The sequence below is a fragment of the Lepus europaeus genome, chromosome 3, assembly GCF_033115175.1.
Source record: "Lepus europaeus isolate LE1 chromosome 3, mLepTim1.pri, whole genome shotgun sequence".
NCBI classification, from domain to species: domain Eukaryota; kingdom Metazoa; phylum Chordata; class Mammalia; order Lagomorpha; family Leporidae; genus Lepus; species Lepus europaeus.
The window spans coordinates 86,730,721-86,743,684 of NC_084829.1; the positions used below are offsets into that span (position 1 = coordinate 86,730,721).

The 12,964-nt window shown below is 45.0% G+C and overlaps 1 protein-coding gene across 1 annotated transcript in view; it reads right to left on the reverse strand.

Annotated features, from left to right (window-relative positions):
- The window catches only part of MDN1 (midasin AAA ATPase 1), a 177,356-nt gene that overhangs the window by 143,336 nt on the left and 21,056 nt on the right, over nucleotides 1-12,964 (reverse strand). The window contains exons 6-9 of the mRNA XM_062186507.1: nucleotides 11,736-11,978; nucleotides 11,352-11,483; nucleotides 11,032-11,135; nucleotides 8,553-8,667 (exon numbers count right to left, since the gene is read on the reverse strand). Of these exons, the coding sequence (XP_062042491.1) occupies nucleotides 8,553-8,667; nucleotides 11,032-11,135; nucleotides 11,352-11,483; nucleotides 11,736-11,978 (594 nt within the window). The remainder of the gene's footprint in view (nucleotides 1-8,552; nucleotides 8,668-11,031; nucleotides 11,136-11,351; nucleotides 11,484-11,735; nucleotides 11,979-12,964) is intronic.

Here is a 12,964-nt window from a genome sequence, read left to right on the forward strand (position 1 = left end):
AGGGTGTGGATGTGAGCCTTGGCACCAGCTTTGGAGGGTGATGCGAGATTAGACTGTAGTAGCCCAAGCCACTGACAATAAAGTTACATGAGGAGCCTGGCGTGAGTCCAGCACAGAGCCCTATGAGGGACAGTGTACCTGCCAACCTAGAGGAAACAAAAGGGGACATGTTTCTCTCTCCCTGACCAGCCAGCACCATCATCCTGTAACTAGCTGAGAGAGGGTGGGCGCTGTTTCAGACTTGTGTAACAGCTTATGTCCGCGGACCCAGCAAAAAGCAGAAAGGAGGTACTTGAGTCTGGCTGGGAGAACTGACGGGGGCTAGGAGCTCATGACTGTGGGAGCCTTTTGTGCAGGGACTGTGAAAACACTGGGACTATGTGGGAGGGCTCACGGTGTGACTGGATCTTTTGGCAGTCATTGTGGGTGGCTCCCTGATTCCCTGGTGAGGGTCACTGCTGTGGGATCCAGGCTAACACCGAGGACTGCACGTATCCTTTGTGTGGTTCTTGTGGAAGTGTGGATGAATATTGTACCAGCTGGGGCTGGCAGTCAGGAATCGGTCTGCTTGTAGGAGAGGAAGTGAATGTGAGACTACGCCAACAAACCTGATCAAAACTTCCCTCTGATAAAAGAAAAAAAAAAGAGATTTACCATGCCCAACATGGTGTCACCTAGGACACTGCCCAGTCCCTGGAACACTGAACAGAGCTCCATGGCCACACCCAGCACATGCCTCCATGTATTCACTGAAAGAGTAGACAGTCCACTAAGCCACAGAGGCATAGTCCAAAGATAAAATCCATCCCAAGTATCTCCATAAATGCCTAAAAATAAATGCAGAAATTCAAGAAACAAGAATAAGGAAGACAGCATGATCTCCCAAAAGGAACACAACACTTCAATACTAGAATCTGAAGAAATGCCAGAAACAGAATTCAAAAAATTGACTGTGGGATTACTTATAAATAATCAGGAGGGTTGGCACCGTGGCTTACTTGGCTAATCCTCCGCCTGCGGCGCTGGCACCCCAGGTTCTAGTCCTGGTCGCTCCTCTTCCAGTCTAGCTCTCTGCTGTGGCCTGGGATGGCAGTGGAGGATGGCCCAACTGCTTGGGCCCTGCACCCACATGGGAGACCAGGAGGAAGCACCTGGCTCCTAGCTTCGGATCGGTGCAGTGCACCGGCCACAGTGCATCGACCGTAGTGCATCGACCGTAGAGGCCATTTGGGGGGTGAACCAACAGAAAAGGAAGACCTTCCCCTCTCTCTCTCTCTCTCTTTCACTGTCTAACTCTGCCTTTCAAAAAAAAAAAGAAAAAAGAAGAAGAAGAACTAATCAGGAGAGCTGGTGCTATGGCGTAGCGGGTAAAGCAACCGCCTTCAGTGCCAGCATCCCATATGGGCACTGGTTCAAGTCCCGGCTGCTCCACATCTGATCCAGCTCTCTGCTATGGCCTGGGGAGGCAGTGGAGGATGGCACTACACCCATGGGCCCCTATACCCATGTGGGAGACCTAGAGGAAGCTTCTGGATCCTGACTCTACATCGGCACAGCTCTGGCCATTGCAGACATCTGGGAATGAACCAGTGGATGGAAGATCTCTCTTTCTTTGCCTCTCCTTATGTGCCTGTGTAATTCTGACTTTCAAAAAAATAAATCTTTAAAAAAAAAAAAAACAAATTGCAAAGTCAAATAAATGAGCTATCAATGTATCTGAAGGACAAAATTGACGTACCGTTAGCCCAACTAACAAAGAAAAAAGAAACCCAAACCAATAAAATTAGAGATAAAAAAGCAAATGTAACAATAGACATCACAGAAATTAAAAGAATTATCAGAAATTACTGACAAGAATTGCATGCTGTGGCGTAGCAGGTAAAGCACCAGTTCAAGTCCCAGCTGCTTTTCTTTGTTAGTTGGGCCAACGGTATGTCAATTTTGTTTATTTTTTCAAACAAACAACGCTTTCTTTGATCTTTTGAAATTTTTTTTGTTTGCAATTTTGTTTATTCTCTAATTTTAAATTACTTCTTTCCTCCTATTAGCTCTGAGTCTGATTTGTTGTTGTTTTTCTAGGTCCTGGAGATGCATTAATAGCTCATTTAATCAACCCAAAAGTCCATCAATTGACAAGTAGATAAAGAAATTATGGAATATGTACTCTATAAGATACTACACAGCAGTTAAAAAAAAATGAAACCGGCCGGCGCCACGGCTCACTAGGCTAATCCTCCGCCTTGCGGCGCCAGCACACCGGGTTCTAGTCCCGGTCGAGGCACCGATCCTGTCCTGGTTGCCCCTCTTCCAGGCCAACTCTCTGCTGTGGCCAGGGAGTGCAGTGGAGGATGGCCCAAGTCCTTGGGCCCTGCACCGCATGGGAGACCAGGAGAAGCACCTGGCTCCTGCCATCGGATCAGCGCGGTGCACCGGCCGCAGTGCGCTACCTCGGCGGCCATTGGAGGGTGAACCAACGGCAAAAGGAAGATCTCTCTCTGTCTCTCTCTCACTGTCCACTCTGCCTGTCAAAAATAAAAAATTAAATTAAATTAAAGAAAAAATATGAAACCCTGGCTGGTGCCGTTTCACTGGGCTAATCCTCCTCCTGTGGCGCCAGCACTTCGGGTTCTAGTCCCGGATGGGGCGCCAGGTACTAGTCCCAGTTCCTCCTCTTCCAGTCCAGCTCTCTGCTGTGGCCCGGGAGGGCAGAGGAGGATGGCCCAGGTGCTTGGGTCCCTACAACCGCATGGTAGACCACGAAGAAGCACCTGGCTCCTGGCTTTGGATCGGCACAGTGCCAGCCATAGCAGCCATTAGGGGAGTGAACCAATGGAAGGAAGACCTTTCTGTCTCTCTCTCACTGTCTATAACTCTCTCTCTGTCTCTCACACTGTCTTACTCTGCCTGGCAAAAAATTTAAAAAAAAAAAAAAAAGAAAAGAAAAGAAATCCTGTCATTTGCAACAAAATGGGTGAAACTGGAAAACATCATACTTAGTGAAATAAGCCAGTCCCAAAAGGACAAATATCAGATGTTCTCTCTGACCTGTGATAACTAATAGAGTACCTAAAAGGTAATCTATATAAGTGGAAAATACTGACATGCAATGACACTGAGCAGTCTTATCTCAACTGTTGAGGAACAGTATTTTTTTCATACTATTTCATACTATCTATTGAACTCTTTACTTATTACAGAGTTAACCTTGTGTGTATAAAGTTAATTGAAAACAAATCAGCGGGTTTACACCCTGGCCTGAGGCATCGAAATCCCATATGGGCACCGTTTCTAGTCCCGGTTGCTCCACTTCCGATCCAGCTCTCTGCTATGGCCTGGGAAGGCAGTAGAAGATGGCCCAAGTCCTTGGGCCCCTGCACCCATGTGGGAGACCTGGAAGAAGCTCCTGGCTCCTGGCTTCGGATTGGTGCAGCTCTGGCCATCTGGGGAGTGAACCAGCAGATGGAAGACCTCTCTGTCTCTGTCTCTACCTCTCTCTTCTGTAACTCTCTTCCAAATTAAAAAAAAAAAATCATTAAAAAAAAGAAAACAAATAAATAAGAATCAGGGCCGGCGCCGCGGCTCACTAGGCTAATCCTCCATCTGTGGCCCCGGCATCTCAGGTTCTAGTCCCGGTTGGGGTACCAGATTCTGTCCCAGTTGCTCCTCTTCCAGTCCAGCTCTCTGCTGTGGCCTGGGAGTGTAGTGGAGGATGGCCCAGGTCCTTAGGCCCTGCACCCACATGGGAGACCAGGAGAAGCACCTGGCTCCTGGCTTCAGATCGGTGCAGATCGGCGCAGCTCGCCGGCCGCAATGCGCCGGCTGTAGCGGCCACTTGTGGGGTGAACCAATGGAAAAAGGAAGACCTCTCTCTCTCTCTCTCACTGTCTAACTCTGCCTGTCAAAAAAAAAAAAAAAAAAAAAAAGGAATCAGAATAGGAGAGGGAGGAGGAAGTAGGGTAGGAGTACGGTGAAGGCAAAAGGCAAGGAGCGTATGGTGGGAAGAATCACTATGTTCCTAAAGTTGTATTTATGAAATGTATAAAGTTTGCCTACCTTACACAAAATTTTTCTGGGCAAAAAAAATTAACCAATTTAATGAATCTTTTTTATTTATTTGACAAGTAGAGTTATAGACAGTGAGAGAAAGAGACAGAGAGAAAGGTCTTCCTTCTGTTGATTCACCCCCTAAGTGGCCACTTTGGCCAGCGCAGCGCTGATCTGAAGCCAGGAGCCAGGTGCTTCTTCCTGGCCTCCCATGTGGGTGCAGGGCCCAAGCAGTTGGGCCATCCTCCACTGCCCTCCCAGGCCACAGCAGAGAGCTGGACTGGAAGAGGAGTGACCAGGGCTAGAACCCGGCACCCATATGGGATGTGGGAGCTGCAGGTGGAGGATTAACCAAGTGAGCCAGGGCGCCGGCCCTGAAACTTTCAAATATACAATATATATTTTTGGGTATGGAGGGAACATTTACAAAATTAGTGATGTATATTTATGTTTCATTCAGGTTCGTTGGTACATAATTTCAATCTTTCTATACTGGAAAATTCACTGTCTTAGTTTTGACAAATAATACACTCATGTAACCATTATCAAAAAGAAAATACAATATCCATTACTCCCAAAACACATAGTAACATTGTGCCCCTTATGTAATCAACCCCTTCCGCACAGGACACTGATATATTATAGCATATATCCACTGCTCACTCCTTAATGCTGAGAGGGAATTCCATTATATGATCATGTGTTATATTTATGATCAGGAAAAAAATAATTTTATATGGAAAAAAACTTTGTCAACACTAGTAAAAGTTAAAAATCAGCTATTTGGAAAAAAAGATTCTGAGCAGCAAAGCTTTTACCACTCATTAAACAGTAATTTTCTACCTTAGGGGAAGAAAATTAACCTTTTCTTCACTAATATCATAAATGTCAAAAATCAAACACAATTATGACTCATGGTTCTATTACTAATTTGATGTGTATTTGGGAATTCATTTCCTGAACAAGCATTTATGAAGTACCTATTTTTGTATCAGACATTGTTTCAGGGAAGGGGAAACAAAATTAATAAGGCATGCCCAAAAAGTTCCATCCGGTGTGAGATGTCATATGCAAGCAAATCAGGTTTACACCAAGAAGGACATCGTCAGTCCCACTTGAGGGACCCCAAAGTGTGATGGAGATGTGCTTAACGCAGGTTACCAGTGGATGTAAGCAGACACTGGCAGCAGACAGAAGTAGGCCATCTAAGATTCATGACAATTTAAGAGATGTAGGACCCCCAGTTGCATTCTACAATATATGGGGAGACAAGGTTTGAGAAAATGCCAGAGCCAAGTTCCTGGCACTTTGTATGTGTGATATTAGTACTCTGTAAACATCTCAGTTTTTAAAGATACAATTTGCCACTTCAGCAAGAACTCAAAGACAATCTTTCTAAGCATAAGAGTTGGCAGCAACAGAAATATAGCTGTGTTCCCCATGAACTTGGTATATGAGATTTTGTTTCTGATATAATACACACAAGGGTTATAGCCACCAGACAATTATTCAGGAGTGTTATCAGCAATTATTAACAAGTATGGAAGCTCAAAAAAAAAGTTTCACAAAATCAACTATCTAAATCTGACAAGTAGGAAATAAATGAGATACTGAATGCACCTGTTGCATTTCTGATGCACAGATGAACCTGCTATTGCTCATGAAAGGAATAGAAAGATGAACCCTGGCCTTTATTTCAAACACGAAATAAGTAATAAAAGAGTGTCTGTGAAATACTCTTAATTCTCTCAATGCTGAATCAATCAAATCCACATGTGAACTTCAGGCCTCTCCTTTAAAAGAACTGGCTGGGAAATTTAAAAACTAAATACTTAAATGTCTACAACTAGGAAAAAAAGCTGCATTATGACAGAGCAATCCACCAAACATTCCTATGTGCCAGGCATTTGGTGGCCTTTAGATTGAAAACATAAGTAAGTTTCAGGCCGGCGCCGTGGCTCAACAGGCTAATCCTCCGCCTTGCGGCGCCGGCACACCGGGTTCTAGTCCCGGTCGGGGCACCGGATTCTGTCCTGGTTGCCCCTCTTCCAGGCCAGCTCTCTGCTGTGGCCAGGGAGTGCAGTGGAGGATGGCCCAAGTGTTTGGGCTCTGCACCCCAGGGGAGACCAGGAGAAGCACCTGGCTCCTGCCATCGGAACAGCGCGGTGCGCCGGCCGCAGCGCGCTACCACGGCGGCCATTGGAGGGTGAACCAACGGCAAAGGAAGACCTTTCTCTCTGTCTCTCTCTCTCTCTCACTGTCCACTCTGCCTGTCAAAAAAAAATATATATATATATACAACTGTAACCTGGAGGGAGATAAACTCACTACTGTCTGTATACAGAAGTATAAAATCACTGCCAGGGGCGGTGCTGTGGCACAGCTGCCTCCTGCAGTGCCAGCATCCCATATGGGCGCCTGTTCAGGTCCCGGCTGCTCCACTTCCAATTAGCTCTCTGCTATGGCCTGGGAAAGCAGTAGAAGATGGCCCAAGTCACTGGGCCCCTTCACCTGCGTGGGAGATCCAGAAGAAGCCCCTGGCTCCTGGATTCGGATCGGCACAGCTCTGGCCGTTGCAGCCAACTAGGGAGTGAACCAGCAGTTGGAAAACCTCTCTCTCTCTCTCTCTCTCTCACTCTCTCTCTGTGTGTGTGTGTGTGTGTGTAACTCTTTGAAATAAACAAATAATTTTTTTTTTCTTTTGACAGGCAGAGTGGATAGTGAGAGAGAGAGACAGAGAGAAAGGTCTTCCTTTGCTTTTGGTTCACCCACCAAAGGCTGCTACGGCCGGCACATTGCGCTGATCCGAAGCCAGGAGCCAGGTGCTTCTCCTGGTCTCCCATGAGGGTGCAGGGCCCAAGGACTTGGGCCATCCTCCACTGCCTTCCCGGGCCACAGCAGAGAGCTGGCCTGGAAGAGGGGCAACCAGGATAGAATCCGGTGCCCCAACCGGGACTAGAACCTGGTGTGCCGGCGCCGCAAGGCGGAGGATTAGCCTGTTAAGCCATGGCGCCGACAAATAAATCTTAAAAAAATAAAAACACTGTCAATCTTCTTAGAGATTACATGATCAATCTTTTCCCAGGAATGTGGTGAATTAAAGACCTTGAAACTCTCTGCTGATAAACAACTAAAATGCTAAAAGTATTTGAAAAGGTTGTCTTGTATCACATTATCTATGAATTTACATCAAGAAAGGCAGGGGACAGCACAATGGAGTAGCAGTAAAGCTGCCTCCTGCAGTGCCAGCATCCCATATGGGCACATGTTTTGAGAACTGGCTGTTCCTCTTCTGTTCCAGCTCTCTGCTGTGGCCTGGGAAAGCATTAAAGGATGGCCCAAATGCTTGGGCCCCTGCAACTGTGTGGGAGACCCAGAAGAGGCTTTTGGCTTCAGATTGTCCCAGCTCCAGCTACTGAAACCATTTTGGGGCGTGAACCAGTGGATGGACGACCTCTCTCTCTCTCGCTGCCTATGCCTCTCTAACTCTGCCTTTCAAATAAATAAATAAGTCTTAAAAAAAAAAAGAAGGCAAAGTATCCATTTCATATGTGAATGACCACTGTCAATGCTTTATCTGCTGCTTTCCATGGTGAAGCACAAAGGAATGGGAACCTTCCAAGTAAGAAGATAAATACAATGGGAAATGGGGAGTTTGAGATTTGTATACTGAGGAACACTACTTAGTGGTCTAGGATAACCAACAATACTAAATACTGAGTCAATGTATAAGATCTATAAAATAATTCATCTTAATTATCATTGCCCAGATCAAATTGTGCACTAGGTTGCTGAGTGTGAAACAAACAACAGTTATCAATCTACGTAGCAAAAGTTCCTATGGAGGGACAGGCATTTGGCCTAGCAATTACACTTGAGATACTCCCATCCTATATCAGAGTGCTTGGGTTTTGAATCCCCACTCTGCTTCCAATTCAACTTCCTGTTGCTGTAAACCCTAGGAGGCAGCAGGCGATGGCTCAAGTACCTAGGTCCCTGCCACCTATGTGGGAGACCCAGATTGAATTCCAAGCTCCTATCTTTAGCTTGGCCCAACCCTGGCTATTGCAGATAGGAAAATAATCCAGGAACTGGAAAATCTCATCCTCTCTCTGTCTCTGCTTTTAAAATAAATTGTAAAAACAAAAAAATCCTATGGGGACAATAGGAAAATTTAAATATGTTCTAAGAATTAAATAATACTGAGGAATTACTGTTCATTTTATAGCAGATACTAAAATTATTATGACTATAGGTGAAAATTCCCCTTAAAGCTTTAGAGGTACACACTAAAGTACTTAGGGATAAAATGTTAGAGGGTTTGCTTTCTAATATATTAACAAAGAAAATAATAAATGAAGCAAATTTAATCTTATGTATCACACATAGTGGTACCTAGGTTGATTAGTATTTTAGTGGTTCATAATACCATTTCCTCTATTTTCACATAAATTTACAATATTTCACAATAAAAATAAAAGTATTGATACTTTCTAATGCTCACATACCTCATTCAGTTCTGTTTTATCCAGGTTATCCAGGCGAATTTTGGTCCAATATTTGTCTAGCAAAATGGCATGACTATTTAGCGGTCGATACCAATTTCCTCCACAGCTCAACAGTCTGTTTCAAAACATACAACAGTCACACAAAATTATTATTTTCATCTTGAATTACTGCAGTCCCGCATATACATAAGGAATACATTCCAAGACCCACTTGGAAAACAGAAGAAAATACTAAAACCTGTATATTAGTTTATTTTTCCCTACATATGCATAGTTTTGGTAAAGCTTAGCTTATAAATAAAGCAGAATAAGATATTATCCACCATGATAACAGTATGCTGTAATGAAGTTATTCAAAACAGCAATTTTTTCTGAACAGTTTGTTAAATGTTTGGACCAGGACAGGTAACTAGAACAGCAGAAACAGAAACCACAGGTGAGAAACTAACACATACCCCTGCTTGTGACCTGCCATATATTATCTCACATTATGAATAACATAATCCCTTCTGCCAGATTCTATTTTATTGGGCTTACAGGACACATGAAAAACAAAAGGTTGACAACTGACCCACATCTGACTCTCTGTTTATAAAAGAGACATACAGTTTTAACCAAGTTATTTTCAAATCGCAAATGATTCTGAGATATTTTGATCTCAATGATAATGTACTTCTTCTTTAAAGGAGAAATAACGTCAGGAAACAGAAAACATAGTCCAAGGCTGATAGCATTAATATTAAGTTCACTGCTTCTTAACTAGAAGATACAATACCTGAATTACTACAAAATTTTTTTTTTTTTTTTTTGGACAGGCAGAGTGGATAGTGAGAGAGAGACAGAGAGGAAGGTCTTCCTTTTTGCCGTTGGTTCACCCTCCAATGGCCGCTGCGGCCAGCGCATCACGCTGATCCAAAGCCAGGAGCCAGGTGCTTCTCTCCTGGTCTCCCATGCGGGTGCAGGGCCCAAGCACTTGGGCCATCCTCCACTGCTTTCCCGGGCCATAGCAGAGAGCTGGCCTGGAAGAGGGGCAACCAGGATAGAATCCGGTGCCCCAACTGGGACTAGAACCGGCGCCACAAGGCGGAGGATTAGCCTGTTAAGCCACGGCGCCGCCCAAATTACTACAAATTTCTACAAGGAAATTAGAGAAGGAACATACACATACTCTAGGTAAACTGCATGCTTACACATAAGCTATTTAATCCTCACAACAATTGTCCTAAGGGGAAGCTGCCATTCTTTTCATCAAATACATAAGGACACAGTAACATCCCTTCTCACTCAACCATGACAACAAAGAGCAGAGCCAGGGACCAGCGTTGCAGCACAGCAGGTTAAAAAGCGCCACTTGAGGTGTCTATATTCGACATCACAGTGTCAGTTCAAGTCCCAGATCCTCTGCTTGTGATCCAGCTGCCCATTAATATCCCCTGGAAGGCAGAAGATGATAGTCCAAGTACTTGGATCTCTGCCAACCCTGTCCGAAGTCTAGATGACGTTCATATCTTGGCTTCAGCCTGGCCCAGCCCCAGCTGTTATGGGCATTTGAAGAGACAATCAGTACATGAGGTCTCTCTCTCTCTCTCTGCCTCTCAAAAGAATAAATGAATAACAGTGTTTTAAAACTTGGGACAGGGGCCAGCATTGTGGCATATGAGGTAAAACCACCACCTGCAATGCCAGCATTCCATATGAGCAATAGCTCATGTCCTAGATGCTCCACTTTGTCTAAAACATTTATTTATTTATTTGAAAGTTACACAGAAAAAGAAGGAGAGGCATAGAGAAAGAAAGAAAGAAAGAAAGACAGACAGACAGACAGACTTCCATCTGCTGGTTCACTCTCCAATTGGCCACAACGGCTGGAACTGTGCTGATCCGAAGCCAGGAGCCAGGCTCCAGGAGCCAGGAGCTTCTTCCGGGTCTCCCCCGTGGGTGCAGGGGCCCAAGGACTTGGGCCATCTTCTACTGCTTTCCCAGGCCACAGCAGGAAGCTGGATTGGAAGTGGAGTGGCTGGCACTAGAACCGGAGCCCATATGGGATGCCAGCTCTGCAGGCCGTGCTTTACCTGATATGCCACAGCGCCGGTCTGCTGCTCCACTTCTGATTCAGTTCCCTGCTAATGGCCTGGGGAAAGCAGTGGAGAATGGCCCAAGTGTGTGCGCCCCTGCCACCCATGTGGGAGTCAGGAAGAAGTTCCAGGACCCTGGCTTCAGCCCGGTCAAGTTCTGGCTATTATGGCTATTGGGGAGTGAACCACACACAGAAAATCTTCTTGTCTCTCCCTTTCTCCCTGTCACTCTGCCTTTCAAATAAATAAACCTTAAATAAATAAATCTTTAAAAAGAAATCAGGAATGAAAACAGATCTGTCATCAGTTCCAACTAACACTGCTTGTGGAGGGTGCAGGTAACTTTGTTCCAATACTTCTGTGCTCACTACCAGAGGAAGAAGAGAAAAGCTAACAGGACATACCTCCTTGTTGCAAAGAATTGAAATCCAGGAGCCACTTTTAGACAGTCACCTCGACCAGGAATCAATAGCTCTCCATTCTCCAGGAGAGGGAGCAGTACAGAAACCTAAACAAAAAACAACCCACTGATAAAGCTACTACTTATCAAAACAAAATCCAGTCAAGTTATCCAAGACCTCAAATCAGATCAAACAGTTGACTATGACCGCCTACAGGTTATGTGTAACCAACTTCTTTAACTTACTCCCAAATCACTACCACTAAAACAGTCTTCAAAGACAGAGGGATGTTAGGAGGCCAAAGATTCAGGTGGGTGACATACCACATCTAAGGGGGCATAGTCAATATCCTCCAGAAGGATCCAATAGCCCTTCGTGACTGCCTGCGTCAGGGTGCCAGCCTGCCACACAAACTCTCCAGGGACATCTGTGCAACGATACATTCCCAACAGCATCTGCAGAAAGAGGATAAAGCAATTACTGAAATCACACAACTGAGATACACCTGAATGCCAAGGCTAAACCCTTTAGTTAATTCCACTAAACTTGTAGATGGATATGCATAAGCACTGGAAGTTTGCACAGTTGGCCCCAACAGTTATAAATAGGAACAAAGACTATTCTCACATTCCCTTAGCAAAAACAGCATGGAAATGGAGACATTTACAAGCATATCAATCCACCACAGTTTGCCACTTCTGAATTACCTTACTGTCGGTCTGATCGCCAAGCTGCACTTTGAGAAGCTGAGGTGGCTTCCTTCTACCTGTCATGGCAGCTAAATGTTCCACCAAGGACGTTTTGCCACATCCTATTGGCCCTTCCAATAACACAGCATTCTGAGAAGCCACTGCCATAGCCAGGGTCTGAAGATTTTTGCAGACAGACTCAACCAGCACATAGGACCTAAGGGCCAGCTCCTGTTCACGTGAAGAATTCCTATTACCACCCTAGGGAGGCAAGTGAGAAACAAATTCAGGTTAAGAAGACTCATTCGGGAGACCTAGAAGCAGTTCCTGGATCCTGGCTTCAGTCTGGCCCAGCCCCAGTCACAGGGATTGAATCAGCAGATGGAAGACCTCTCTCTCCTCCCCTCTCTCTGTTAACTCTAGCTTTCAAAATAAATAAATAACAATAAATGGAAAGCAGTGGAAGACGGCCAGAGTCTTTGTGCCCCTGGACCCTCATGGGACACCAGGATGGAGTTCCAGACTCCTGGCTTTGGCCTGGCCTGGCCCTGGCCATTACAGCCATTTTGGAGAGTGAACCAGCAGATGAAAGATCTGTCTCTCCCTCTCTTCCTAACTCTGCCTTTCAAATAAATAAATTTTTAAAAGTAAAAAAAAAAAAAAAAAAAAAAAAAAAAAAGACAACTCTAGGGTAGGCACTGTGGTGCACTGGGTTAAGCCAAAATAAATAAATAAATAAACAAACAAACAAATAAGGGAGAGAGGGAGGGAAGGAGAGACGGAGGGACAGAGAGACAGAAATCTTCCATTCACTGGTTTACTCCCCAAATGGCTTTCACAGCCAGGGTTGGGCCAGACCAAAGCCAGGAGCCAGGAGCCAGGGGCTTCTTCTGGGTTTCTTACATGAGTGCAAGAGCTCAAGGACTTGAACTATCTTCTGCTTTCCCAGGTGCATTAGCAGGGACCTGGATCAGAAGTGGAGCTGCCAGGATTCGAACTGGTACCAATATGGAATGCTAGTGTTGCAGGCAGAAGCTTTACTCACTAAAACAACACCAGCCTCATTGGCATTTTTTAAAATTAGCTGTTGAGGCAAACATTGTGATGCAATGAGCTAAGCCATTGCTTAGAATGCTTGAGAGTACCGGTTCCAGTCCCAGCTACTCTGCTTCCTATCCAGCTCCCTACTAATGCACCTAGGAAGCAGAAGATGACGGTTCAAGTACTTAAGTCCCAGATGGAGTTCT